Below are 25,206 nucleotides of genomic sequence, written 5' to 3'. Positions count from 1 at the left end.
TAAGTCAAGTGCCATGTGGAGTGGAATTACTGCAGTAATCGAGTTATTCACCTTTGCAGAGGAAGCTGGTGTCGCAATCGATAAGGATGAGTCTCATGGATGGATAGAGGGCTTGGCCATCCTTCTGTCTGTGACAGTGGTTGTACTTGTGACAGCAGTCAATGATTATACAAAGGAAAAGCAGTTTCGCAGCCTGCAAAAGAAGATTGAAATTGAACACAGATACACTGTGCTAAGAGCTGGTAACATCCACCTGATTCCTGTACGTGATATTGTTGTGGGTGACATATGCCAGGTAAGTTACCACTTGTTTAACAATTTAAGATTTCTATGAATGTTTATATCAACTGCTGTTTCACGAGTATGAATTATCTTTTTTTTTTGGGGGTTACTGAAGTTTTTAGAAAGCTTTTCTCAATTAAATCTGTGCTAACAAGCATTGAGAATAAACTGCTGTTCCTACTAACAAATTACAACAACATCACATGATATAAAGAATTAAGTACTTTAGTAAATAAATGTTATCAACCATTTGATTCCTGTAGCAAATATGCTAGTAATATCGAGATGTTATCACTGGAAGCAACAATGTTAAAAACAGTGACTGAAGTACTTACCTATTTTCTATGATAAATCAATTGGTCTCAGTCTGTAAAGCAGAAATAAAATGACACATCGTGGTTACAACTGCTCATGTATCACATCAGGTGGAAAATATCCAACCCACACAATTAATTAAAAACATTTTAAGCAAGAGATGTTTTGCTTGTGTAACAAAGTAAACACCATAACCCACACTGAGCCTGAACTAAAACATAGTGAGACATACAGAGTTTTATTATGCCATACTGAACCAAAGTGGGTCACATGGTTTCAACGATGATAAATTTTGTAACTTTTCAGTTGTTGTTGTGAGTTCAATTGCAGTTGTGTTAAGGAGATATATATAATTTCAAAACAGATTCTTCGTGACATATTGATTGACATTTTAATTAAAATAATTAGAATCATGATGTTCAATAACATTTCCTTTTTCTGATTAAATTGCAAGAATTTCCATGTCCCTGTTTCATTACTTCTAATTTAAAAATTTCACCACTTACCAAGAGCTTCAAAAATTCCCTCCCAATTTTGAGATTTTAGTTCCATCTTAATTTTAAAGTAAATACAGTATAGTTACTTACAAAATTATCATTTTCAGTGTGACAGGGTCTACAGCTGCAATGAATTTAGTGCAAGTTTTCATGATGCCTTCAGCTGCGATTCTCTTTATTTTGTGTACGATTGTACAATTTCAGCCTTAGGCCATTTTCAAGTATCTAGAATGGAAGCATTATTCATTGGATACATTAGTGACACTTATGATTTTGATGTAGGAATAAATGATTTCCACAGCATGCAGAAGTTTTGAAGCGTTAAGGCACCTGGTCTTATAGTGTACAGGTGGGCCATCTGTGGTGCAAATCCCATGACGTGTGCCATTACTGATAGCCGATACTCGCGAAGGGAGGTTGACAAGAGAGGGGGCCAGATGAAACATCAGTTCACTGACCTTGCCAGATCTGGGCAGCTTAGGCAGCGGTTGGCTGTAGTCGATGAAGAAAGGCGGGGTTCAGTAGCTGCACAGTGTGAGAAATCCAGTGTAGCATGAGCAGGTTTGTCCTGGAGATTCAGTGTCGGCGATGCAAAAACTGCAACAGGCAGAGGAATGCTCAGCGCAGGAGCAATTTGGTGAGAAGACGCAGTAGATGTTCGAGTTGGTTCGCCTTGATGCAGTTCTGCGGATAGGCAACATATCATATGCCGTGTGTGTGACAGTTCAGCAGAGACAGAGGCAATGCATTCATGTAACACATCGTTCTGGGTGCGAAGTTCGTCGATTTGTGTGTGCATGTCTGACAAACCAGAGAGCTGTGTAGTAATACGCTTGAGCAGAGATGCTTTTATGGAAAGCCTTGCCAAGGAGGCAGAGAGTGAAGTCGTGCTGAACATGTAGAACACGGTGTGGAGTACGCCGGTGCAAAAGGTGGCACGGTGTGTCCCAACTGTAGGCCTGAGAATGAACACTGTGTGGGTGTCATGGCCGGAGCCATTGCAACAGCGGGTGGAAGGCAGTTGCGGTACAGCCACGGGGGAGGGGCTGACGTGGTAACCGGGCAGAATCATTGGTGCAGTTGCAAAAGCGGACCGAAGGTGGTCATGGTGTAACCATAGAGCAATGGTCACGGAAACTGGCACGGTCTAGGCGATTGGCGTCATTGAGATGGCATGCGGGAGGAGGGGCGTGGAGGAATGCTGCAACACTAGGCATGTAAGACTGTGCAACCTTGTGCATAGCAATGTTTGAATCACAGTTATGGAACTTTGTCAGCACATCAAACCAAACCGAAGGAGACTGCATAGCTGAGGTGTAAACCACAACATCCTTAACTGGGTGATCATCCACGGTGTCACTAGGCAACGTACACGGTCCGTGCTGTGGCCGTTGTTGAGCTGGTCACACTTGACGGTGGTTATGTTGGGACAGTTAAGGTTAGGTGGCTGGGCATAAATAATTGTTCACTTTCAACCAAACACACATTAGGTGCACTTGACCACTCATGGTCACAAGCACAGTTAACAGGATGCTTGGCACTAGCACCGCATGACATTGGTTGATACATTGTTCCGAAACAATGTGGGCTAGCACACAAAGTCTGTTAATGATGAAGAAAAGCAGAAAATAACGTTGTCAGGGTCAGCACTGTGGTCATCATGTATTGCAGGTTGGTAATAACACACTTTAAATATTGTAAATGCATTTATTAGACACAAAGCAAGAGGAACAAAACATGGCAGTACACAAGTTGCATGCCAAGAGACGTAGAACAAGAACAGTTCAAAGAGGTCAGAGTCAAAGATAGGGCACTCTGTGCCAACTCTCCACTAAAAGAGCAAAAATTGACAGAGAACTAGATCTTCTCTGAAATGTAACTATAGACAATGGTTATCTCAAGAACTTGGTAGTCACATTATACAAAAAGAAAACCAAACACATGCCAATCCCATAGATGAAATAACTTTAACCAGAGACAAAAACGAATTTCAGAAAAATAAAGTTCTTGTATGGCCACATGAAGGGCTTATTTCAATAGTGGTACAAGTCCATTTTTGTTCATTCTGAGATACAGGGTCCGAAAGTTAAATGTGCGCTGAAAAATGTGCAGTTGAGATACCAGAAATATTTGAGCATATGGCTTCTTGCTACAGATGAACCTTTCTTTCTGTTTGTTTCAACCATTAATTTCAGAAGCATCATAGACAGAAAAGTGAAGGTAATGGACTTGTACCTCTATTGAAATAAGCCCTTCATACCTAGCTATTATTTCCCACAAAATTACTCAATGTTTCTAGAAAACAAAATTATACACAAATAACAGAACCACTAATGATCTACAACGATTATTGAGAACATACCACATAAATCAGAACTGCAATCAGGAATCTACAAAAGTAACTGTGAAGAATGCCCAAAATTTTATATTGGACAGACAAGAAGAAAAGTTAGTACACAATTTAAAGAACACATTACAATAAGCAACAATAATACATCCAGATTTGCTGCACACTTCAAAGATACCAACCACAAAATATCTAATATAGATAGATCACTTCAAATATTACATGAGTTACAGAAAGGAAAAATCATGGATGTAATAAAAGAAATTGAAATTTGCATCTATAAGATCAGAAGCAGAGATGCTGAGTCACAATAGGCACAACAAGAAAATTCACACATTTATAGCTTTTGCCCATTAAGGCCTTTATCAGTAGTAGACACACACATACACACACGCACGCACACACTCACGCAAACACAACTTGCACACGCATCTGCAGTCTCAGAGACCTGAACCCACGCTGCGAGCAGCAGCACCAGTGCATGTTGGGATTGGCGACTGGGTGGGGGTAAGTAGGAGGCTGGAGTGAGGAGAGGGAAGAATAGTATGGTGGGAGTGGTGGACAGTGAAGAGTTGCAGTTTAGACGGAGGGCAGGAGAGAAGGTGCAGAGAGGAGAGGGGGTAAGTAGCGGAAAGGATAGAAATAAAAAGAAAACAAAAGACTGGGTGTGGCTGTGAAAAGACATCTGTGTAGTGCTGTAATGGGAACAGGGAGGGGGCTGGATGGGTGAAGACAGTGACTAACGAAGGCCAAGGCCAGGAGAGTCTCCCACCACCTCCAGAAGTCCCACAGTCTGGCCACAGAGGAGCATTCCCCTCATAGCTCAGAACCATCTGGGACTGGAGAAACTAAACTACGTTCTCCACCAGGGTTTAGATTACCCCTCATCAGGCCCTGAAATGAGAAATATCCTGCCCACTATCCTTCCCACCCCTCTTACTGTGGTATTCCACCGTCCACCAAACCTACACAAAATACTCGTCCACCATTACGCAGTCCCTGCTCCCAATCCCTTTCCTCATTGCTCATACCCCTGCAATAGACCTAGATGCAAGACCTGTCCCATACATCCTCCTACCACCACCTACTCTAGTCTAGTCACTAACATCACCTATGCCATCAAAGGCAGGGCTACCTGTGAATTCAGTCATGTGATTTACGAGCTAAGCTGCAACCACTGTGCTGCATTCTATGTAAGCATGACAACCCACAAGCTGTCTGTCTCCATGAACGGCCACCTACAAACTGTGGCCAAAAAAGAGTGGACCACTCTGTTGCTGAACACGTCGCCAAACATGATATCCCTCATCTCAATGACTGCTTCACAGCCTGAGCCATATGGATCCTTCCCACCAACACCAGCTTTTCTGAATTGCGCAGGTGGAAACTTTCCCTGCAAAACATCCTGTGTTCCCGTAACCCTCCTGGCCTCGACCTTCGTCAGTCACCCCCCCCCCCCCCTTTCCCGTTCCCATTACAGCACTACACAGCTGTCATTTCATCACCACACCCAGTCTTTAAATTTCTTTTTATTTCTCTCCTTTCTGCTACTTACCCTCTCCCCCCTTTGCACCTTATCTTCTGCTTTCCGTGTAAACTGCAACACTTCACTGTGTGCCACTCCCACAACTAATGATACACAAAAATGGAATCATTATAGATTGTACTGCAAAATGTTAAAGAAAATAATACAGAAGTCAAAAGCCCTTTTCTATAAGGAGAAAATAGATAAATGTAATAATAAAATGAAAACAATTTGGAACATTATAAAAAGTGAGACAAAGACAAAAATAAACGACACAGATGACCTAAAAATCAGGCATGGGGGTAACTTAATAGAAAATCAAAAAAGTGTGGCTAAAATTTTTAACAAACATTTCCTGTCAGTAACCCAACAAATGGACTGTAGGCCCTCTGTTGAGGAAGCTATAACTTTATGTCAGGATGCATACCCCAACATAATACCAGAAATGTACATTAATTCTATCGCTGTAGAGGAAATTCAAACAGTCGTCTGGTCTTTAAAGTGTAAGAACTCTATTCTGTGCCATATTTCTGATGCTTCTTTTCAACAAGGCATTTTTCCTAAAAGACTCATGTATGTCGTTGTGAAGCCCCTACACAAGAAGGGTGATAGAGCTGAGCCCACTAACTACCGCCCTATTTCATTGTTAACAGCCTTCTCTAAAATTCTAGAAAAATTAATGCCAGTTTGGCTTTCAAAGGGGCTGTTCAACTGAGGATGCAGTGTATGCACTTACAAATGAAGTAATTGAATGTCTAAATCAAAAAATGATAGGAATTGGTGTTTCCTGTGACTTACCAAAGGCATTTGATTGTGTAGATCACCACATTCTCATGCAGAAAGCCAAACTACTTGGAATAATGGGTGTCGCAGGTAACTGGCTGCAATCTTATCCTCAGGAAAGAAAACAGAAAGTAATTTTAAACAGCTCAAATGAGTCAAGGGATACTTCCGCTCAGTCTGAATGGACTTCTATTAGTTGTGGTGTCCCTCAAGGCTCAACTCTGGGGCCACTGTTGTTTTTTATGTTTATAAATGATTTACCATTGTGTGCAAGCCTGCCTTGCAAATTTACTCTTTTTGCTGATGATACCACCATCTTCATGAGTGGAAAATCAGATGTTAATTTCAAGGACTCAGTTAACAACATACTCTCTGAAGTGATTAACTGGTTCAGTGTTTATGGTCTGTCTCTAACCGCAAGTAAGACAAATTTTATCCAGTTCCATACAAAAACAAAAAAAGTGAGAGAAATAAATGTAACATGTGGAAATCAACCAATAGAAAGAATGGGTGTGTCTAAATTTCTTGGAGTACATATTGATAGCGCAATGAACTGGTCCTTCCAAATACAACAGACCCTAAGAAAATTGAGCTCGGCTATGTATGCTATCAGAATGATGTCTTCCATTGGAGATTTAACCACTGTGAAGTCCGCATACTATAGGTATTTTCACTCCGTTATGTGTTACGGAATTATCTTCTGGGGAAATTTAGCTTTGGCAAAGAAAATTTTTGTGGTCCAGAAAAGGGCTATTGGAATTATGTGCAGAGTACCCTCTAGGACATCATGCCGTAACCTTTTCAAAAAGCTGCAAATAATGATCACTGTATCCCAGTACATATATTCGCTGATATGTTTTGTAATTAAGAACCCTGCACAATTTCCATCAAATAAGAACTATTACAAATATAATACAAGAGGGAAATAAAATCCTCACTGTGAACTTAAGAACCTGACAGTTGTTCAGAGAGATGTCAAATGGTCAGGAACAAAAAATTTTAACCATCTCCCTGCCCAGATAAAATGTTTAAGAGAAGATGAATCTCTTTTTAAAGCAAAACTAAAGGAATATTTGTTAAATATGTCTGTTTATACATTAGAAGAGTTTTATGATGCAAAAAGGGAAATAGCATTTAGATAGAATTATCCATCTTGTTAACAAAGAAATGTGCTTGCAATTTTTCTCCAAATAAAAACATGAAACTTTGTACTAACACTCAAAGAAATCTGCTGTTATATGTACAATATCTGTTTTTCGTCTAAACTTTGTATTTACTATATGCAGTTATGTAGGACATTTTATATATATTTAATGATGACTGTTTTGTATCTTTTTGTATGTTTGTTGTTTTGTATGTTTGACTCATTCCACATCTCATGTGGCGTGCTCACAATACGGGATCTACGGCACATGAAATAAATAAATAAATAAATAAATAAATACTACCCCTCCCCCTCCCTGCCCCAGCCTCCTCCTTACTTCCACCCAGTCGCCACTACCATCATGCACTGTTGCTGCTGCTCACAGTGTGGTTTCAGTTCTCTGAGACTGCAGACGTATGTGCAAGTTGTGTGTGTGTGTGTGTGTGTGTGTGTGTGTGTGTGTGTGTGTGTGTGTGTGTGTGTGTGTACGTGCGTGCGTGCGTGCGTGTGTGTCTACTGCTGACAAAGGCCTTAATGGCCGAAAGCTATAATTGTGTGAATCTTTTTGTTGTCCCTGTCGCGACTCAGCATCTCTGCTATATGGTGAGTAGCAACTGTCCTTCTCTGGTATTGTTACATTCAATCCTGGATTTTCCATTGTTTGATTTTCATCTGATAGATCAGTCAGACAGGGATTTAAATGAGCAAAAAGACCTGGGAAATTCCTAGACAATGTTCTACTATCTCATTCTAAGGCACCAGGGTAACAATCTGTCTTTTGCATTACAGAGCCATAAAGTGTAAAATCACCGGTACACTCATTAATACATATGACTCTAATGAGAAACATGATGCAACCATAAAGCACTTTTTACTTGACTCTAGTGGTTTTCAGTGCTGTTTCATTAGAGTACTGCGATGGATTTCATATATAAGATGTTTATAACAACTATTCAAAAATGACATGCTCCCACAATAAAAGAACAACTATTTATAGGTTATTTTAAAGAAATTGCATACAATCACCAATGATGAGCAATAATTAAATGTAATTGAAAACAAAACATATTCTGGTAAAGTAACAAATTTCTGTGAAGCAATTATTATCTTCTTAGTGTTAAGAACTTTAAAACACGGGCATTATATATAAGATCTTTGCAACAACTGCTCAAAAGTACTGTGCTCTTAAAATAGCATAAAAAATCTTGGATTTATTTTATGATTATAACATGGAGTTGTAGTGCAATGACATACAAGATGTAATTTACTACTAAAAATCATCCATAAAGTAAGTTATAATGCACCTGGTATATCTACAGGTATGACTTGTTCCTACATCAAAATCACGTGTCACTAATGTATCCAATGTATAATGCTTTCATTCTAGATACTTGAAAATGGCCTAAGGCCAAAATTTTACAATCATACATAAAATCAAGAGAATGGCAGCTGAAGGCATCATAAAATCTTTCAAAAAAAAAAAAAAAAATCATTTTTGGATGAGAATTATTAGCCAGTTACTGTATTCTAGTTTTAAGTGGATGAAAGTTCTCCAAAAAATAATAAAATGGATATTATCTACAGGGTACTTACAATTAAACTTTTGCTACTTGAGTCAGTGTATATGGAGAACTACTTACTGTACAGGTGCTCAGCTTTATAGGAATGATGTTCAGACAGTGCAGGATTTGTGTTGTTAAGTGTTAGTGCCAGGACTTGCCATGAGGTGTCAGTGCTGGTATGGCACTATAGTGGTAAAAACCAAGCATCAGTGTCTATTATAGTTGCAGTCAGTCAACATGGATCTGGACAAGGTGAGCAGGTCTTTAGTTCAAAGCTGTTTTATCAAAATGATAGAAATAGCAACAGCCCTGTTGCTATTTGCAAGTATCAGTGTGCATTAAAGGAATGTGAAGAGGTCTTCTTTCTGCACCAGGGTGGAAGAACACGGTTCAGAAGTTCAAATTAGCTGTTAGTTTGGGAATTGGTCCTACAAGAGGCCAACAGCCAATTGTGCCACAAATTGTTGAAGAGTTACTGTTGCCATTGCTGAGAAAGCTGGACACTGTGTGTGATCTTCAAGCAGTGCTCAATCTGTGACACTACAGCTGAACACTCCATAGTTTGCTGTTCAAAAAGTGCTGCAAACAAACATGAAATAATATCTCTAGTGCAGTTCTAGGCTGTTGTGAATGCAGAATGTCATCACATTGAAACCTGGAACATAAACAGAGATGTGACTTATGCAAGATACATGTGTTTGAAATGGAAAAAAAAAACAGAATGCAGAATATCTATTTTTAACAAACAATGAAAAATCTTGTATGGAATGTAACAAAATTATGAAAAGGTTAGTTGCTAGTCACCATATAGCAGAGATGCTGATTCACAGATAGGCACAACAAAAAGACTGTCACACAAAACTCACACACAGATGACCACAATCTCTGGCAGCTGAAGCCAGACTATGAGCAGCAGTGCATGATGGGAGAGGCAACTGGGTGGGCCTAAGGAGATGGTTGGGATATCACAGTGGTATTCTTCCACCCACCAAACCTACACAATATCCTTGTCCATTACTACACGAACCCTGCTCTGAACCCCTTGCCTCGTGGCTCATTTACTGTAATAGACCTAGATCTTAGATGCAAGACCTGTCCCATACATCCTCCCTCCACCTCCAGTCCGGTCACAAACACCATCTGTCCTGTCAAAGGCAGGGCTACCAGTGAAACCAGTAATGTGATCTACAACCGAAGCTGCAACCATTATGCTGCATTCTACATGGGCATGACAACCAATGAGCTGTCTGTCCACATGAATGGCTACTGACAAACCGTGGCCAAGAAACAACTGGATCACCCTGTTTCTGAGCCCTCCACTCAACGTGGCGTACTTTATCTCAATGACTGCTCCTCAGCCTGTGCCATCTGGATCCTTACCATTAACATCGGCTTTTTTGAATTGTGCAGGTGGGAACTCTCACTGCAACCTATCCTATGTCCCTGTAACCCTCCTGACCTTAACCTTTATTAGCCATTGTCCTTTATTATCTAACCCCTTCCCTGTTCCCATTCCAGCACTACATAGCCCAATATTCCACCTATGTACCCAGTCTGTTTACTTCTCTCCTTTTCAGTGAAATACGCTCTCTACCTCCCCACCCCACACCTGTCTCCCCCACCCCCCATCTAACCTCCCGACTCCACCTGCCTGTCCTGTCCTGTCCTGTCCTGTCCTGTCCTCTCTCCACCTTATTCCTGTATGCTCTCCAGAAGCACTTCACCATCGCCCACCTCTAACCTGCTGTCTCTCCGCTTCTCCTCCCCAGCCTCCTCCTCATCCCCACCTGGATGCCACTCCCATCATGCACTGCTGCTCTTGTCTGGCTTCCGCTGCCAGAGACTGTGGTCGCGTGTGTGTGTGTGTGTGTGTGTGTGTGTGTGTGTGTGTGTGTGTGTTTTGACAAAGGCATTGTTGGCTACTTCAAAAAGTATTTTCTGTTTTATTTGAAATACTTAACATATAGATATTTCATATTTGTAACATGCATAATGCTTCTCTTGATTTTTAAAATATTTCATACTTTGTGTTTACCTTCATTGAATGAGTCATTTATTTAAACAAAAGTAGTTCCACAGTAGTTACAGCTGCACAATAAGTGCTGAAGGTATACCTGTCTTGTGAATATGACCTTGACTCTAAATATTAGAAAAGGTAGTACACATTATATGTTTACCATTGTTGTTTGTTTGATGTAAGATATACTGAAATCAACTGATAATGCCAAAGGAATTGAATGAAAGGGGGAGCAATGACACACACATTACATTTAATATTAGCTTCGAAAGATATGGATAAGGCTAGATCTCAGTCATTCATATAAAAAAGTTTAAGATGCAGCCATGTCAAAATCTCAAGCACTTTGGAATCTGTGTTCAAGCTCTCCTAAAGCTCTTGAAACATTTCTAAAATCAACTGGAAAAATCCCTGCTTTCCCATGTCCAACATGATGGAATTCATACTATAATTTTGCTCCAGATCTATTTGCAGTCGAAGATACTCTGAATGAAGGAATATCTTCTACCAGAAGTAATGAGAATTCAAAGAATGTAAAAAGTTTGCAAAGGATAAACTGACATTCTATGATTTGCTGCTAGAAGTTATTAAAGAAAGTCTTAATAGGCGATTAGAGAGATTTTATAAATGAGAGGAACCAAAAGCGAAAGATGGCATGTTAGCACCCATATATTATCCTTTTTTTTAAATTCAATTGGACACTTAAGGCAAGCAGAGAAGATGTTTAGACTGTTTACCTCAGAAGTGTGGAAGATGAAACAAGAAGAAGAAGATGGGAAGAACTTGCAACATTCTGATAAAAAAAAAGATTGGATCTTATTATACAATTGTTGAGGACTCTGATTCTTTAGTAGTGGCTGCACTACAATAATTTAGAAACACAAAAATATTTGAAAGATAATGACAATAGTTTGGATTCCTTGCACAGATATAGACGTGAAAAAAAAGAATCCTTAAATAATAACTTGTTTAACAAGTTCTAATCCTGTTGAAGGACTATTTTCCTTTGATGTACTAATAATGAGGCCACATAAGTGGAACATGAAAGATGAAATATTTGAACATTTATTGGTGCCAAAATCAGTAAAATAAATGGCATGTAACATGTTCACTAACTACTGACATGTAAAATGCTCACTAACAGGTTGTATTTTGAATTTAAATACTTTTAATGAACTATTTTACACATCTCTGGACGTAAACATGGTATGAAATTAACAAATTGCTGCCCTCTCATGTGGAAATCAAAATTGGTTTCAAACAATGGTTTATTCATCATTTCTCTTCCATGTCATTACAAATGTTTCCATAAAGTTTCATTGTTCTGGCATCAATAGATTTTTTCATGGGAGCCCTCTCAACTAGCAAAAGTTTAATTATAACCTCTGTGTATACAAAACCAAAAGACCATGCAGAAACTGAACAGATAAGTTACAAATATTACTTGGCATTGGTTATTACATTTCACAGTGTAGTGCGAGTGCACACATTAATGCATTCCAGATGGTTACCATTGGGTGACATCAGGTGAATTTTGGGAGCAAGACATCAGCACGAGTTTACTGTCATGTTGCTGAGACCACTTTATGACAATTCTGGCCTTGTGACATTGATAGCCTGGTGGAATGTGTGTGTAACATCAGGGAACACGTCAAGCATGGAGGGATCCAGGTACTCTGTAATAATGTTCACATAGTCTGCAGATGTCATGATGCTACCACGAGTCACATGCAAAGTCTCCCATAGCATAATATTGCCCCCACCAGACCGCAACGGTGACACGTACATGTTTCGAGCAGCCATTCACCTGGATGATGGTGTACCTGGATATGGACTTATACCCTGGTGTAACAAGAAATATGGTTCATCTGACAAGGCAACATGTTTTCATTGATCCACAATGCAGTCTTGATGATCCTGTGCCCACTACAATTGTAAATGACAGTGTTGTTGCTTCAACACAGGAGCTGTTAGAGGTTGTCTACTGTGAAGCACCACATTGAATAATGTGATCTGAAACATTTGGGTCTGCACAGACATTTTATTTAGTCATCAGAACGGCCACAGATCACCACCACTCTTTCTTGACAGAGTGGTTAAGCCTCCAACTTTCACATTCCGTGATAAGCATGGACGTCAAATACCTTGTTTGCCACTCATGGTTTCACTATCCTTCAACTACTTACTAAGGATGCACACAGCAGTAGCATGGGAACATCTGACCAGCTTTACCATTCTGATATGCTCATTCCGAGGCACCAGGTTAACAATCTGTCTTTTGTCAAAGTTGCTTATCTCAGAGTATTTCCCTGTTTGCAACCTGTACCACTGCTAGAATGATTCGTCGTTCAACTGAGCTCTTCTTTTATACAGTACCTGATAAAAAATGGAAGCACCCGGAAGGCATAGGCAAGTGTTGACATAACTTCATACGTGTACCCACCATGGGCAGATATGTAAATAATTAAAATTGCAATTATCTGTGAAGGTAGAACAGCTACCATAATGAATTAGTTTTGTTCATGTTTTTTGTTGTTACCACATTGGGCAAGTTGAAAAGTGTCAGATGTAGAGTGATCACTGCGAAATGATGCAGAGTTGCTGTGTGCTCGTGACAGGTAGTGTTATCGGCACCTGACAAACCTTGAAAAGGGCCTCATTGCAAGTCTGTGTTTGGCTGGCTGGTCGAATAATGCAGTATTGACATTTTTGATTCATTCAGATGCTGGATTTTGTGCGAACGTATGGTCAGGCATAATTGTCACCAAGGTTCTGGTCAACCATGACAGATGAGCACAAAGGAGGATTGCTATATTGTGCACTGAGCACACCATAACACCTCCACATCTGCACCTGTCATTTGAGAACAAGTAATCACCTTCACACAACATTCTGTCTCATGCCACATCATAGGATGGAGACTAGCAGAAGCCAGATGTGACTTCAGGTCATTTGACTTTGACCTGTGCTGTCATCGAAGTGGCTGACATAAACCTCCCATCGAAACACAATAAGTGTAAAGTGTACACCCAGACAAAAATTACAGTAATTCTCAAGATTTAACATGGTTGCCTTAATCAACCTGCAATCAAACTGCAACCTTTCAGTGTAACCTAGACCTCAAGATATTCTACAGGGAACTCCGATGGCACAATGGCAGGTCTCATTCTGTGTCCTCATGTGTTCCCTCTCATATGACACTGTCGCAGTGCCATTTTTCAACAGGACAATAGTCATCCACATGTGGCACATGTGTCTGTGTCTCTATGAACTGCCTGCACAACGTTGAGATACTGTTGTAGCCAACAAGATCCCCAGATCCATCCTCAATAGGACGTGTGGGACAAATTCAGAAGTCATCTCCATCCCAGTGCCTAGTGTCCAGGATATCGAGGTTCAGTTATGACAGTACAATATTAGTGCCTGTCTTCTGAAGAAGAACGACACTATGTTCCTCAAGATGTGCATGCGTGTCCGAAGGAACAGGCACTGCAGTGACTAAAGCCGTAATGAAATATTTATCTGCCAATACCAGGCACTGACTTCAGTTAAAATATCCTCCACTGTACAAGAATTGCATAATGTTTGTACAATTAGAGGTTGTGATGCAGGGATGACGATGTGCGGATGTTCGGGTCTGTCCGTGAGTTGTGCACAGATAGCCAAAGTAGTTAAGGTAACCACTCGTGTAAAGCAGGAAATCCCAGTTCGAGTCCCAGTGAGGCACAAATTTTTGTTGTCGTCATTCCTTTATAGAGCTGATGGTTGTTTGTATTCACAGCTGTGAATATATTACATGTAGTTAGAACAGTTGTGGGCGAGCTTGCCTCAGGAGAGGGTAAAGTGGCTTTATTACACCCTTCCCAAACCTAATGAGCATATGCCTCCTTGCCAGGGGGGCTGCAATATCATACTGATAATAGGGCAGGTATCACCAGGCTTCCTGTAAATTTGACTTGATTTTGTAATCACTGAAGCAATACCACGTACCTTCTCAATCTGTGAAGAAGTTTCATTTTGTTTCCTCCTCCTCTTCTGGATGCTTCACTTTTTTTCATGCAGTGCACATCCCTTGCTGTGTCATGTGCCTGCAGTGCCACCAGGCAGAATCGAATCTCACAGTGGCCATTGTTCATAATGTTTTGACTCATTATTGTATCACACTACCATCACTTCTATTAGATGTCACTGGGATAGTGGGCAATTCAAAACCAAAACACATGACAGGCAAGAAGATTATGTATCAGCAAAACTAACAGCACCCCAGTAAGTTTTTGAAAGCTTTCTTTAATGCCTTTATTGTCATGATTGAGATTAGTAAACTGCTACCAGAAGCCACACTAAGTGGTTCATGCAATTTGTTTCATTATCTCATTCATAATCTGTCTGCATTATCTATTTGGTCCTCAGGACAATGTGATGTGCTTGTTCTTTTGTTGATAGTATAAGGATTAGAGAGTTTGAAACATGGAATGTACCAATACCATCCATCTGCTTTGACCTGTGCTGTCATTGAAATGGCCAACATAAGCCTCCCATTGAAATCAAATATAATTGTATTTTACTTTTGTAACTTGAATGTGGTTCTTTATAGGGGCATTGTTATGGACAGTTCAGAAAATGTATAGCGAGCAGTCTAACTGTGCAGCTGGACTGGTCCCCATGACCATTGAAAACATCTATACTCTGCAAACCATGGTGGCATTATTTCCCATTATACTGAGAGGGTCCCTCGTGACAAAACAAGTGAAAATTCTTATTGGTTTCTGCTTTAAAAAAATTACTTAATAATCAGTCTTCTTGTGTTGATCCTTTTGAAATAAAATGATTTTAAATTGTTTCATATAACCATCAACATTTATTATGGGTTCATTTACAGACACCAGTTTTGTGTGGAGACTTAATTGACACTAATGAAAAAGTAACATAATTTTTACAAGAGAGTTCACACAACTGATAAAGATATTCATGTGTTGTGGCTTCATTGGTGATTCGTACCATTTGCTATTCGAAGACTCCAGCCCCCCCCCCCCCCCCCCCTTCGGCACTCTGTGCAGTATCGGTAGCACCATTGCACACTTGCTGTAATGTAAGGGCACCTGCCGATGAATTCTAACAACTGCACACTGACCAAGGACTGCCTCAAACAAATAATTCCACACAAAAGAAATATTTTCACTAATACATAACAACTTAAGTACAGAAATGGAACATTCAAGTATTATTTAAACAGCATAACCTTTAACATAAAATTAATGAATAACACATTTGTTCATTTGTAGACAGTGGGGGTACAGAAAACTTCGCACTTCTAAAAGTTACAGGAAAAATCCCAAATTTAATTCAGCAAATATTCTGTACCCTCACTGTAGCATATATTAGGGTATCTTTCCATCCCATTGTGCCATTGTGTACAGGCCTTGTAGCCCCTCTCTTTTTCTCCTTTAGAAGCCCCACTGGACTTTGCTTCTCCGACTTCTTGCATGATGGAATGATGGCTGAAGAATGATATTTTTGGTTTATCTGCATAATTGTTTGTATATATGGATGTTTCTCTGCAGTTTGTCTTGTCCTAAATTGTCTGCTTAGTGTGCATATAGATTGTTTATCTGAAGTACCAGGATATTATGAACCCAACCAATGAAGAACATAGCAGGCCAAAGTGGAATCTTTCTCATAAAGATTTTGTGACTTTCTTGTGATGTATGTAAAGGTTGATGCTTTGCCAGAGAGGTCCTTAATGTGTGTGTTAGACATGTAGCAGTATGCGTCTGCAACTGTGCAGAAGGTCGTGTTCTTTAATGCCTCAGGTTTCTTTACAGATTGTGCTGCCATGCACCATGCTTCAGACCCATATAGCATCTTTGGACAGATGACAGCTTTATTTCTGTTGTCAGCCCCCCCCTGCAGAGGCATAGATAACATTCCATCAGAATTTCTAAAATCGTTGGAGGTAGTGGTGACAAAGTGACTATTCACATTGGTGTAATAGACTTTAGAAAATCATCCACACAATTCTGAAGATTGCAAGAGCCAAAAAGTGAGAGAATTATGGCACAATCAGCTTAACAGATTGTGCATCTAAGATACTGACAAGAATAATATACAGAATAACGGGAAAGAAAATAGAGGATGTATTAGATGATGATCAGTTTGATTTTAGGAAAAGTAAAGGCACCTGACAGGCAGTACTGGTGTTGTGGTTGTGTAATATCCAATATGTATAAGAGACAACAGGGAACAAAAAGAGTGGAAGACCAAAAACGAAGTGCTTTAATTGAAAATGGTGTAAGACTAGAATGCACACTTTTCCCCTCTACTGTTCAATCTGTGTATTGAAGAATGAATGACTGAAATGAAACAAAGATTCAAGAGCAGAATTGGAATTGAAGATAAAAGGATATCAATGATAAGATTCACTGATGAGACTGCCATCTTCAGTGAAAGCGAAGAAGAATTACAGGATCTGCTGAATGGACTGAGTACAAAATGTGGATTGACAGTAAACAGGGGAGAAGAAAAAAACTGAAAGTAATGAGAAGTAGCAGAAATGAGAACAGTGAGAAACTCGACATAAGGATTTGTGATCATGAAGTAGATGAAGTTAACAAATCCTACTTACTACCTGGGCAGCAAAATAACACATGACAAATGGACATAGGCCTTAATTAGAGGAAGATAGTTTGGAACTGTATTTTAGGAGCACAGCATTGTATGGCAGTGTAACATGGACTGCGGACAAACCTGAAAAGAAAAGACTTGGAAGCATCTGAGTTGTGGTACAGAAGAAAGTTGAAAATTAAATGGAATGACAAGGTGAGGAATGAGATGGGTCCCTAGAGAACTGTCAGGGATAGGAATATATGGAAAACACAGATAGTAAGAAGGGACGAGGTGAAGATGTCACTCAATAACTTCCATGGCTCTAGAGGGAGCTGTAGAGGGTAAAAATTGTGGAGGAAGAGAGAGGCTGGAGTACATCCAACAAATAATTGAGAAAGTAAGTTGGAAGTGCTACTCTGAGGTTAAAAGATTGGCACAGAAGAATAATTCATGGTGGGCCACATCACACAAGTCAGAAGACTAATGACTAAAAATAAACATCAAAGCATTTGTCCAGTTGAAGGCTGGGATAGATCACTGAGTAACTCCATGCAAGATTTCAGCCAGTTTCAGAAATAGGTTCATTGGGAGTCCCACAGTCTAGGCGTAGTGTCTTAGACTGGTAATCGAAACATTCTTGGTTCCAGGTTTGAAACCCACCCCCACTTAAATTTTGATTACTAATCAGTATTGGCAGCCAAAGACTTCTGGCATAAGAAGTCATCCTCATTCTGTCAACGCCCTTACCAAATAGGGTGAAGGGTTGGACAGAGGTTCAGGGCACTCTCTTGTCCTTGGGGAGGGAAACTGCCCGTAAAGGCAGAAAAATCAGAAATGATCAATGGCACAAGGATGCAGAAGGCAATGGATACCGTTGCATTACAGACACACATTGTGTATTCACAGGACATGTTCCCTGTAATTGAGAAAGTATAATGATGATCTCTCCATTGTCAAAATTCCGGAACAGTCACCCATTCGGATCTTCTGGAGGGGAATGCCAAGGTGGGGGTGGGGGGGTGACCACGAGAAAAAGATTGAATAACCAACGAAAGGATACAGGGCATAGAATGTGGGAATGTCAGAAGCTTGAAGATTGAGGGAAGCTAGAAAATCTGAAAAGTGAAATGCAACAAAGGCTCAATCTAGATAAAGTAGGGGTCAGTGTAGTGAAATGGAAAGAAGACAAGAATTTATGGTCAGATGAATATAGGGTAATATCAATAGCAGCAGAAAATGGTATAGCAGGAGTGGGATTCATTATGAGTAGGAAGGTAGAGCAGAGAGTGTGTTACTGTGAACAGTTCAGTCATAGTGTTGTTCTTATCAGAATCAACAGCAAACCGTGATAGTTCATGTGTGCATGCTGTTGTCGCAAGCTGAAGATGAAGAGATAGAGAGAGTATATAAGGATATTGAAAGAGTAATAACAGTATGTAAAGGGAGATGAAAATCTAATAGTTATGGAGGACTGTAGGAGAAGAAGTAGAAGAAAATATTACAGTAGAATATATTACAGTAGAATATGGGCTTGGCACAAGGAATGAGAGAGGAGGAAGGCTAATTGAGTTCTGTAATAAATGTCAGCTAATAATAGCAAATACTCTGTTCGAGAATTACAAGAGGAGGAGATATGCTTAGAAAAGGCCAGGTGATACGGGAAGATTTCAGTTAGATTACATCATGGTCAGACAGAGATGCCGAAATGAGATACTGGATTGTAAGACATATCAAGGAGCAGATAAAGACTGAGATCACAATGTAGTAGTGATGAAGAGTGTGCTGAAGTTTCAAGAGACTACTCAGGGAGAATCAATTTGCAAAGAAGTGGAATATGGAAGTGCTAAGTAATGACAAGATATGCTTTAAGTTCTGTAAGGCTACAGATACAGCAATAAGGAATTGCTCAGTAGATAGTACAGTTGAAGAGGAATAAACATTTCTAAAAAAGGCAATCACAGAAGTTGGAAAGAAAAACATAGGTACAAAGAAGGTAACTGTGAAGAAACCATGGGTAGCAGAAGAAATCCTTCAGTTGATCAATGGAAGAGAGAAGTACAAAAATGTCTGGGGAAATTCAGGAATACAGAAGTACAAGTCACTGAGAAATGAAGTGAATAGAAGTGCAGGGAAGTTAAGATGACATGGCTGCATGGAGAAATGTGAAGACATTGAAAAAGAAATGATTATGAGTAGGACTAATTCAGCATACAGGAAAGTCTAAATAACCGTCCGGTGAAATTAAAAGCAATGATGGTAACATTAAGAGTGTAATGGGTATTCCACTGTTAAATGCAGAGCAGAGAGCAGATAGGTGGAAAGAGTACATTGAAGGCCTCTATGATGGAGAAGATTTGTCTGATGTGATAGAGGAAGAAAAAGGAATCAGTTTATAAGAGAGTGGGGATCCAGTATTAGAATCATATTTTGAGAGAGCTTTGAAGAATCTAAGATAAAATAAGGCAGAAAGGATAGATAATGTTCCATCAGAATTTCTAAAATCATTGGGGGAAGTGGCAACAAAATGACCATTCGCGTGGGTGTGTAGAATGTTTAAGTCTGGCGACATTCCATCTGACTTTCAGAAAAATGTCATCCACACAATTCCGAAGACTGCAAGAGCAGACAAGTGTGACAGTTGTCGCCCAATCAACTTAACAGCTCATGTGTCCAATTTTCTGATGAGAATAATATACATAAGAATGGAAAAAAAAGTTGAGGATGTGTTAAATGACGATGAGTTTGGCTTCAGGAAAGGTAAAGGCACCAGAGAGGCAATTCTGACACTGTGGTTGATACTGGAAGCAAGACTAAAGAAAAATCAGAACATGTTCATAGGATTTGTTGAGCGACCTGTAAAAAGCGTTCAACAATGTAAAATGGTGCAAGTTGTTCGAAGTTCTGCGAGAAATAGGGTTAAGGTATAGAGAAAGACAGGTAATATACAATATGTACAAGAACCAAGAGGTAATAATAAAAGAGGACAGCCAGGAATAAAGTGCTTGGATGAAGAAGGATGTAAGACAGGGAAGTAGTCTTTTGCCCCTACTCTTCAATCTGTATATTGGAGAAGCAATGATGGAAATAAAAGAAAGGTTCAGGAGTGGAACTGAAATTTGAGGTGAAAGGACATTAATGATACAATTTGCTGATGACAGTGTTATCCTGAGTGAAAGTGAAGAAGAATTACATGATCTGCTGAATGGAATAAACATTCTCATGAGTATCAAATATGGACTGAGAGTAAATTGAAGAAAGATGAAAGTCATGAGAAGTAGGTAGGTAGGAAGAAAAACTGTAACAGAAGAGAATCAAAGCAGTAGATATGTGGTGACACAACCAAATGTTGAAAATTAGATGGAGTGACCTGGTGAGGAATGAGGAAGTTACGTGCAGAATTGTAGAAGAAAGGATGTGTGGAAAACACTGACATGGGGAAGGGACAGGATGATAAGACATCATGGAATGGCTTCATAGTACTATAGGGAGCTGTAGTGGGCAAAAACTGTAGAGGAAGACAGAGATTGTAATATATACAACAAATAATTGAGGATATAGGTTGAAAGTGCCACTCTGAAATGAAGAGGTTTGCACAGGAGTGGAGTGGGCCACAACAAACCAGTCACAAAACTGATGACTGGAAAAATAGGGGTTAATTTTCTGGTGAACATTACTGCTACAGATTTTTATGGATTGGTTCTTGTCTTCCAGACATTCCATTAGTACCAGATTTCATCTAGGTGTCCCTATAGCTTCCTAATAAAGAAGTGTAATGTCCTGCGAGTGAATCCGGATGGGAGTTGACATTATCTCCAGTTGTGAAGTGGCTCGTCCAGGTTGTAGACAAGGTGTGTGAGAATACAAGTTGAAATATTTGCAGATAATGAAACTTGGTGAGAAAAGGATGAGAAACTTGAATAAATGGCTGAGACTCAACAACAAAGTAGGATAGGTAACAACCCTCAAATCATACGAGGCACTAACACACTGACGGTGTTATAAAAATTTTCTGTCAGTTGTGTTAATATGTGCCTCTTGAACTGGTTACTTTATCTACATTTTCTGTCATACATTATTTTCTTAAAATTAAAACGTTTTCTGTATTTACACATATATATTTTACTAAACATTTTCACTCTTTCAACCATTTAGCAACCTTGAAACCTATATGTGCTATTAATCATATATCTTTCTCTAAATCAGCTACACAGAATAATTTCCTCACTTCAAAATACACACCTGTTGCAGCACTTATATTCTACACAAAGCAATATTAACTGTGTATCTTAAATTATACACTTTCTTTGCCATGCATACTTTTGTGCTGAGCAACTTCTTTCTCAAAAACCCATAATAACCTTTCACTTATCTAGGGCAAAATACATTACCATTTTATCATAAACACACAAGACACAATATACATATTTGAGCACAGCAACTGTTATCATAAACACGTTACGATCTCTTCTTTCTTTTCAAGGGCACACAAACAATGTGTTTTTTGCTACACGCTCGACAGAATTATGACAGAACTGTACTCCTTTGTTCTCTTACCATTTCAACTCTTCTGTTTACCTGTTATCTTTTCTTGACACTGGCATTAAGAGCTGTCTTCTCTCTACATATTCCAAATATCTTGTTGTTACAAGGGCTTCGTTCATACACCAAATTAACCTGTTTCTAGCTTCATATCTAATACGCATTCTCTCAAAATTTCTTCATTTTATCCTAAATCTCTTCAAGAGAGCTGTTATCTGACCATTTCGTTACCACTGGTTTGCTGTCCTATTTCTCACACATATCTTCTTGTAACTGTCATCACGCATGGTTCAAAACATGAAGCAAAAACGCTCTCCACAACATTTACATTGTCAACAAATACACAGAATTACAATTATAATCACTATACTTGACCACACGTATTTCCAAATAGGTAGACTACTTAACAAAAACCCACTGAAAGTAGTTATTTGCTGATACAAAATTTTGTTCTCAAGCTCATCCAATTTATGGCCCGCTGCACTTAAATCATCTAACTGTCCAATTATATCCTCAACATGGAAATACAATGTAAATTCTGTCATACTCATTTTTCTTGTTTAACACTCTATACTCGGATTCAAGTCCAGATCTGTATCATTATTTGTTATGTTTGTTCTAATAGTATGCTTTGACTGTGTCAGTATTTGTGCTCCATATCCATTACGGCTACCCAAAAATTTCAGTTTACCTATTTGGTGAATAACTACCTCAATAAGTTCATTATCATTTCATAACACTGTAAGGCCCTTATCTTTTGACAAATAACCATTCGTTATCCCTTATTTGTGTCCAAACACTTTGATTTAATAGTACATACTTTTGAATACAATCTTTGGAGACCCTTGTAACACTTTCTATCATTCTTGCTTCACACCTCATGATCATTTGTCGACAATAGACCAGACGTACGTTAACATGCTTTAAGGCTTTGGTCTACCTTTTTACATAATAATTTATTGTTACTCTGCTTTACATATTGTCTTTTAGCATCATCTATTAACAGTATTTCTTTATCTGGGGATATATATGTAAATAACTCTTTTCATTAATTACTTCAACAGGAAGTGGTCAAATTTTGTACATATCAAACATGCTGCTATCTAAAAGAGGAGTAAAAGATATTTCCAGTTATGAACACACCAAGATTGATTACTTTAAGCAGTTGGTAACAATTGTCTCCTGTAATTGCTATTTGGAACTCTTATCTTTAACATAATCTTTTATCACCTATATAAATATTTCACTTCTTGCACAGGATTAATTAAGTGCTGTTCCAAAATACCTTTCTGTGTACTTACAATTGCTATAATTAGCAAATCATATTCACATTCAAGTTCATTAAAGAGAAAAGTCAGCTGAATTAGCTGCTCATTAATGGTTATCAATATAATGGCTGTCTCAGACTGTATGGTACGCTGACTAAGCCTTTTCATCGTATGTGTAATGACCTGTTTGTTTCTCACTATGGAACATATTGTTGGTTCAAAGTAGTTTACACAGCTTTTACTGTTGCACCTTACTCTCTGGTTAACCTTAACAGCTGCTTTTGTTCTCCATGTAACACATCAATTTTTGCCTTAAAATAAGATGCATCACCTTCATATAGGATTGAGATAGTATCTTATTGATTTTCCCCAGAAAATTCAGTAGACAATGTTTTGTTATTCTTCATTCATTGTGAGTTAATTGTCCAATTAGACTTAGAGATTTCTCTGTTTTACCAGTGTGCCGTTGTAATACCTGTTTTGCACTTTCACACTCTAAAGTCTTCTCTGGCAGAATTCTTCACCTATGGCAGCTAATACTTCAGTTTTTTTCAAATTGATTTTTTAATTCTACAAAGTTGTATAACTTATGATCTCCATGTTAACTGTAAAGACTGACTTACCCCATAGTGTCATATTATAATCCTAGAGATGACTGGAATTTCATAAGTTGTAGATCTAGATGATGTGCCACTGTCTGGACCAAAGTAATCCTGAATGCTAGTATAATAATTCTGGTACCAGATGTGTCACTGCCACCCGGTAACTAAAAGAACTCTTTCAGGCAATGACACATACTGTCAGACATTTATTCCCTCTTAAATGTATGACCACGTTTTGTCCTTTAATTTGTTTTAAAATATATGGGCTTTGCATTGACTATCTAATTTCTTTGATCTTCCCCTGTATATACTTTTGTACACAAAACTTTATTTCCTGGTTGGAACTCTTTTGGGTGTTGGGTTCTGTCATAATATTCCTCATTCTTCATTTTAGTCTGAGCATTAAAAGTTCATGCACACTAGTGGACAGTTCGCATTTGCTCTTTTAACTTGAGCACATAATCATCATAATTGTAAATTACATCTGCAGGGTTCTTTTGTAAAACTCCCAGTATATCTCGCACACACTTCCGAAGAACAACTCGTGATGTGTTTTCCCAGTTGCACTATGCGGTGTCGTGTTAAATACAAAACTGCACGTGGGGTCCAGGTATACTAGTCAGTCTGTGCTGGGTGTATATAATGTCTGAGTGTTATTGTTAAGATTCTCTCTGCTCTTTCTAATGCTCCATTACTCTGCAGTTGATAGCACGTGATTTGAATTTTTTCTATACGTAGCAGTTTTCATTGATTCACTGGTAAAGTTATTACCCATTTACCCATATCACTCAGTCGTATTGATGATATGTCAAACTTTAATGTAATCTTTTCCACTAGTGCTCTTGCTACCATTTTTGCATAGTGTTTCTCAATGGGTTTTGCAACTAGAAGTTTTCCCAATGTGCCTTGAAAGGTCACATCTTTCAAAGAAATGCCCAGGGGTTCCCATTATTTCCATTGACATTTTCATTTTATTCTGAGTAATTTTGTTCTTTCAACATCTTTTGCTTTGGCGAATATACTGTTCTACATCAGCTTTCATGCCTTCCCCTGTACAATATTTCATTATCCTATTTCAGGTTCTCCCCATTCCTGCTTCAAGACCACTCTCTTTACTTCTGGAGTCAAACTAGCAGCTGGTTTCCACCCAGCAGGCATAGAGATAGTCATTTTTCTCTCATTTTATTTGTGAGTGGAAAAGGAAAGATAATGATGAACTGTGGTACAGGATACCCTCCATCATTTACTGTATCATGGCTTGTGGATATGTATGTAGAAGTATAAAGATAGATGAAACGGTATAGCAAAATTACCGAGGTATTTGGACGAAAAAAGTTAGAAAAGAAAAGAAACACTTGCATGCATATTTTGAGCTCAGATGACAAGCCAGTAGTATGCAAAGAAGAGAAAGAGCAAAAGTGGAAGTAACACACAGAGCATCTATATAATGGAAGCAAACTTGAATAGAACTTATTAGAAAGAGAAGATGAAGTAGATGAAAATGAAATTGGAGCTATGATATTACAAGAATAATTTGACAGAGCAGTGAAAGACCTAAACTGAAACAATTCCCCCGGAGTAGAGGACATGTCCTCAAAATTATTGAGATCCTTGGGTATCCAACCTTGTTAAAACTATTTCACCTTGTGTACGTGCTCGATCAGACAGGCAAAATAGTCTCAGACTTCAGAAAGAATGTATTAATTCCTGTTCCAAAGAAGG

The 25,206-nt window shown here is 38.9% G+C and overlaps 1 protein-coding gene across 1 annotated transcript in view; it reads left to right on the top strand.

Moving 5' to 3' along the window:
- The window catches only part of LOC126295032 (plasma membrane calcium-transporting ATPase 2-like), a 606,942-nt gene that overhangs the window by 81,746 nt on the left and 499,990 nt on the right, over window positions 1-25,206 (top strand). Inside the window, exon 4 of the mRNA XM_049987282.1 lies at window positions 60-295. Within this exon, the coding sequence (XP_049843239.1) occupies window positions 60-295 (236 nt within the window). The remainder of the gene's footprint in view (window positions 1-59; window positions 296-25,206) is intronic.

Source organism: Schistocerca gregaria, chromosome 11 (assembly GCF_023897955.1).
Source record: "Schistocerca gregaria isolate iqSchGreg1 chromosome 11, iqSchGreg1.2, whole genome shotgun sequence".
Taxonomy (NCBI): Eukaryota; Metazoa; Arthropoda; class Insecta; order Orthoptera; family Acrididae; genus Schistocerca; species Schistocerca gregaria.
This window is presented reverse-complemented; position numbering and strand designations above follow the sequence as displayed.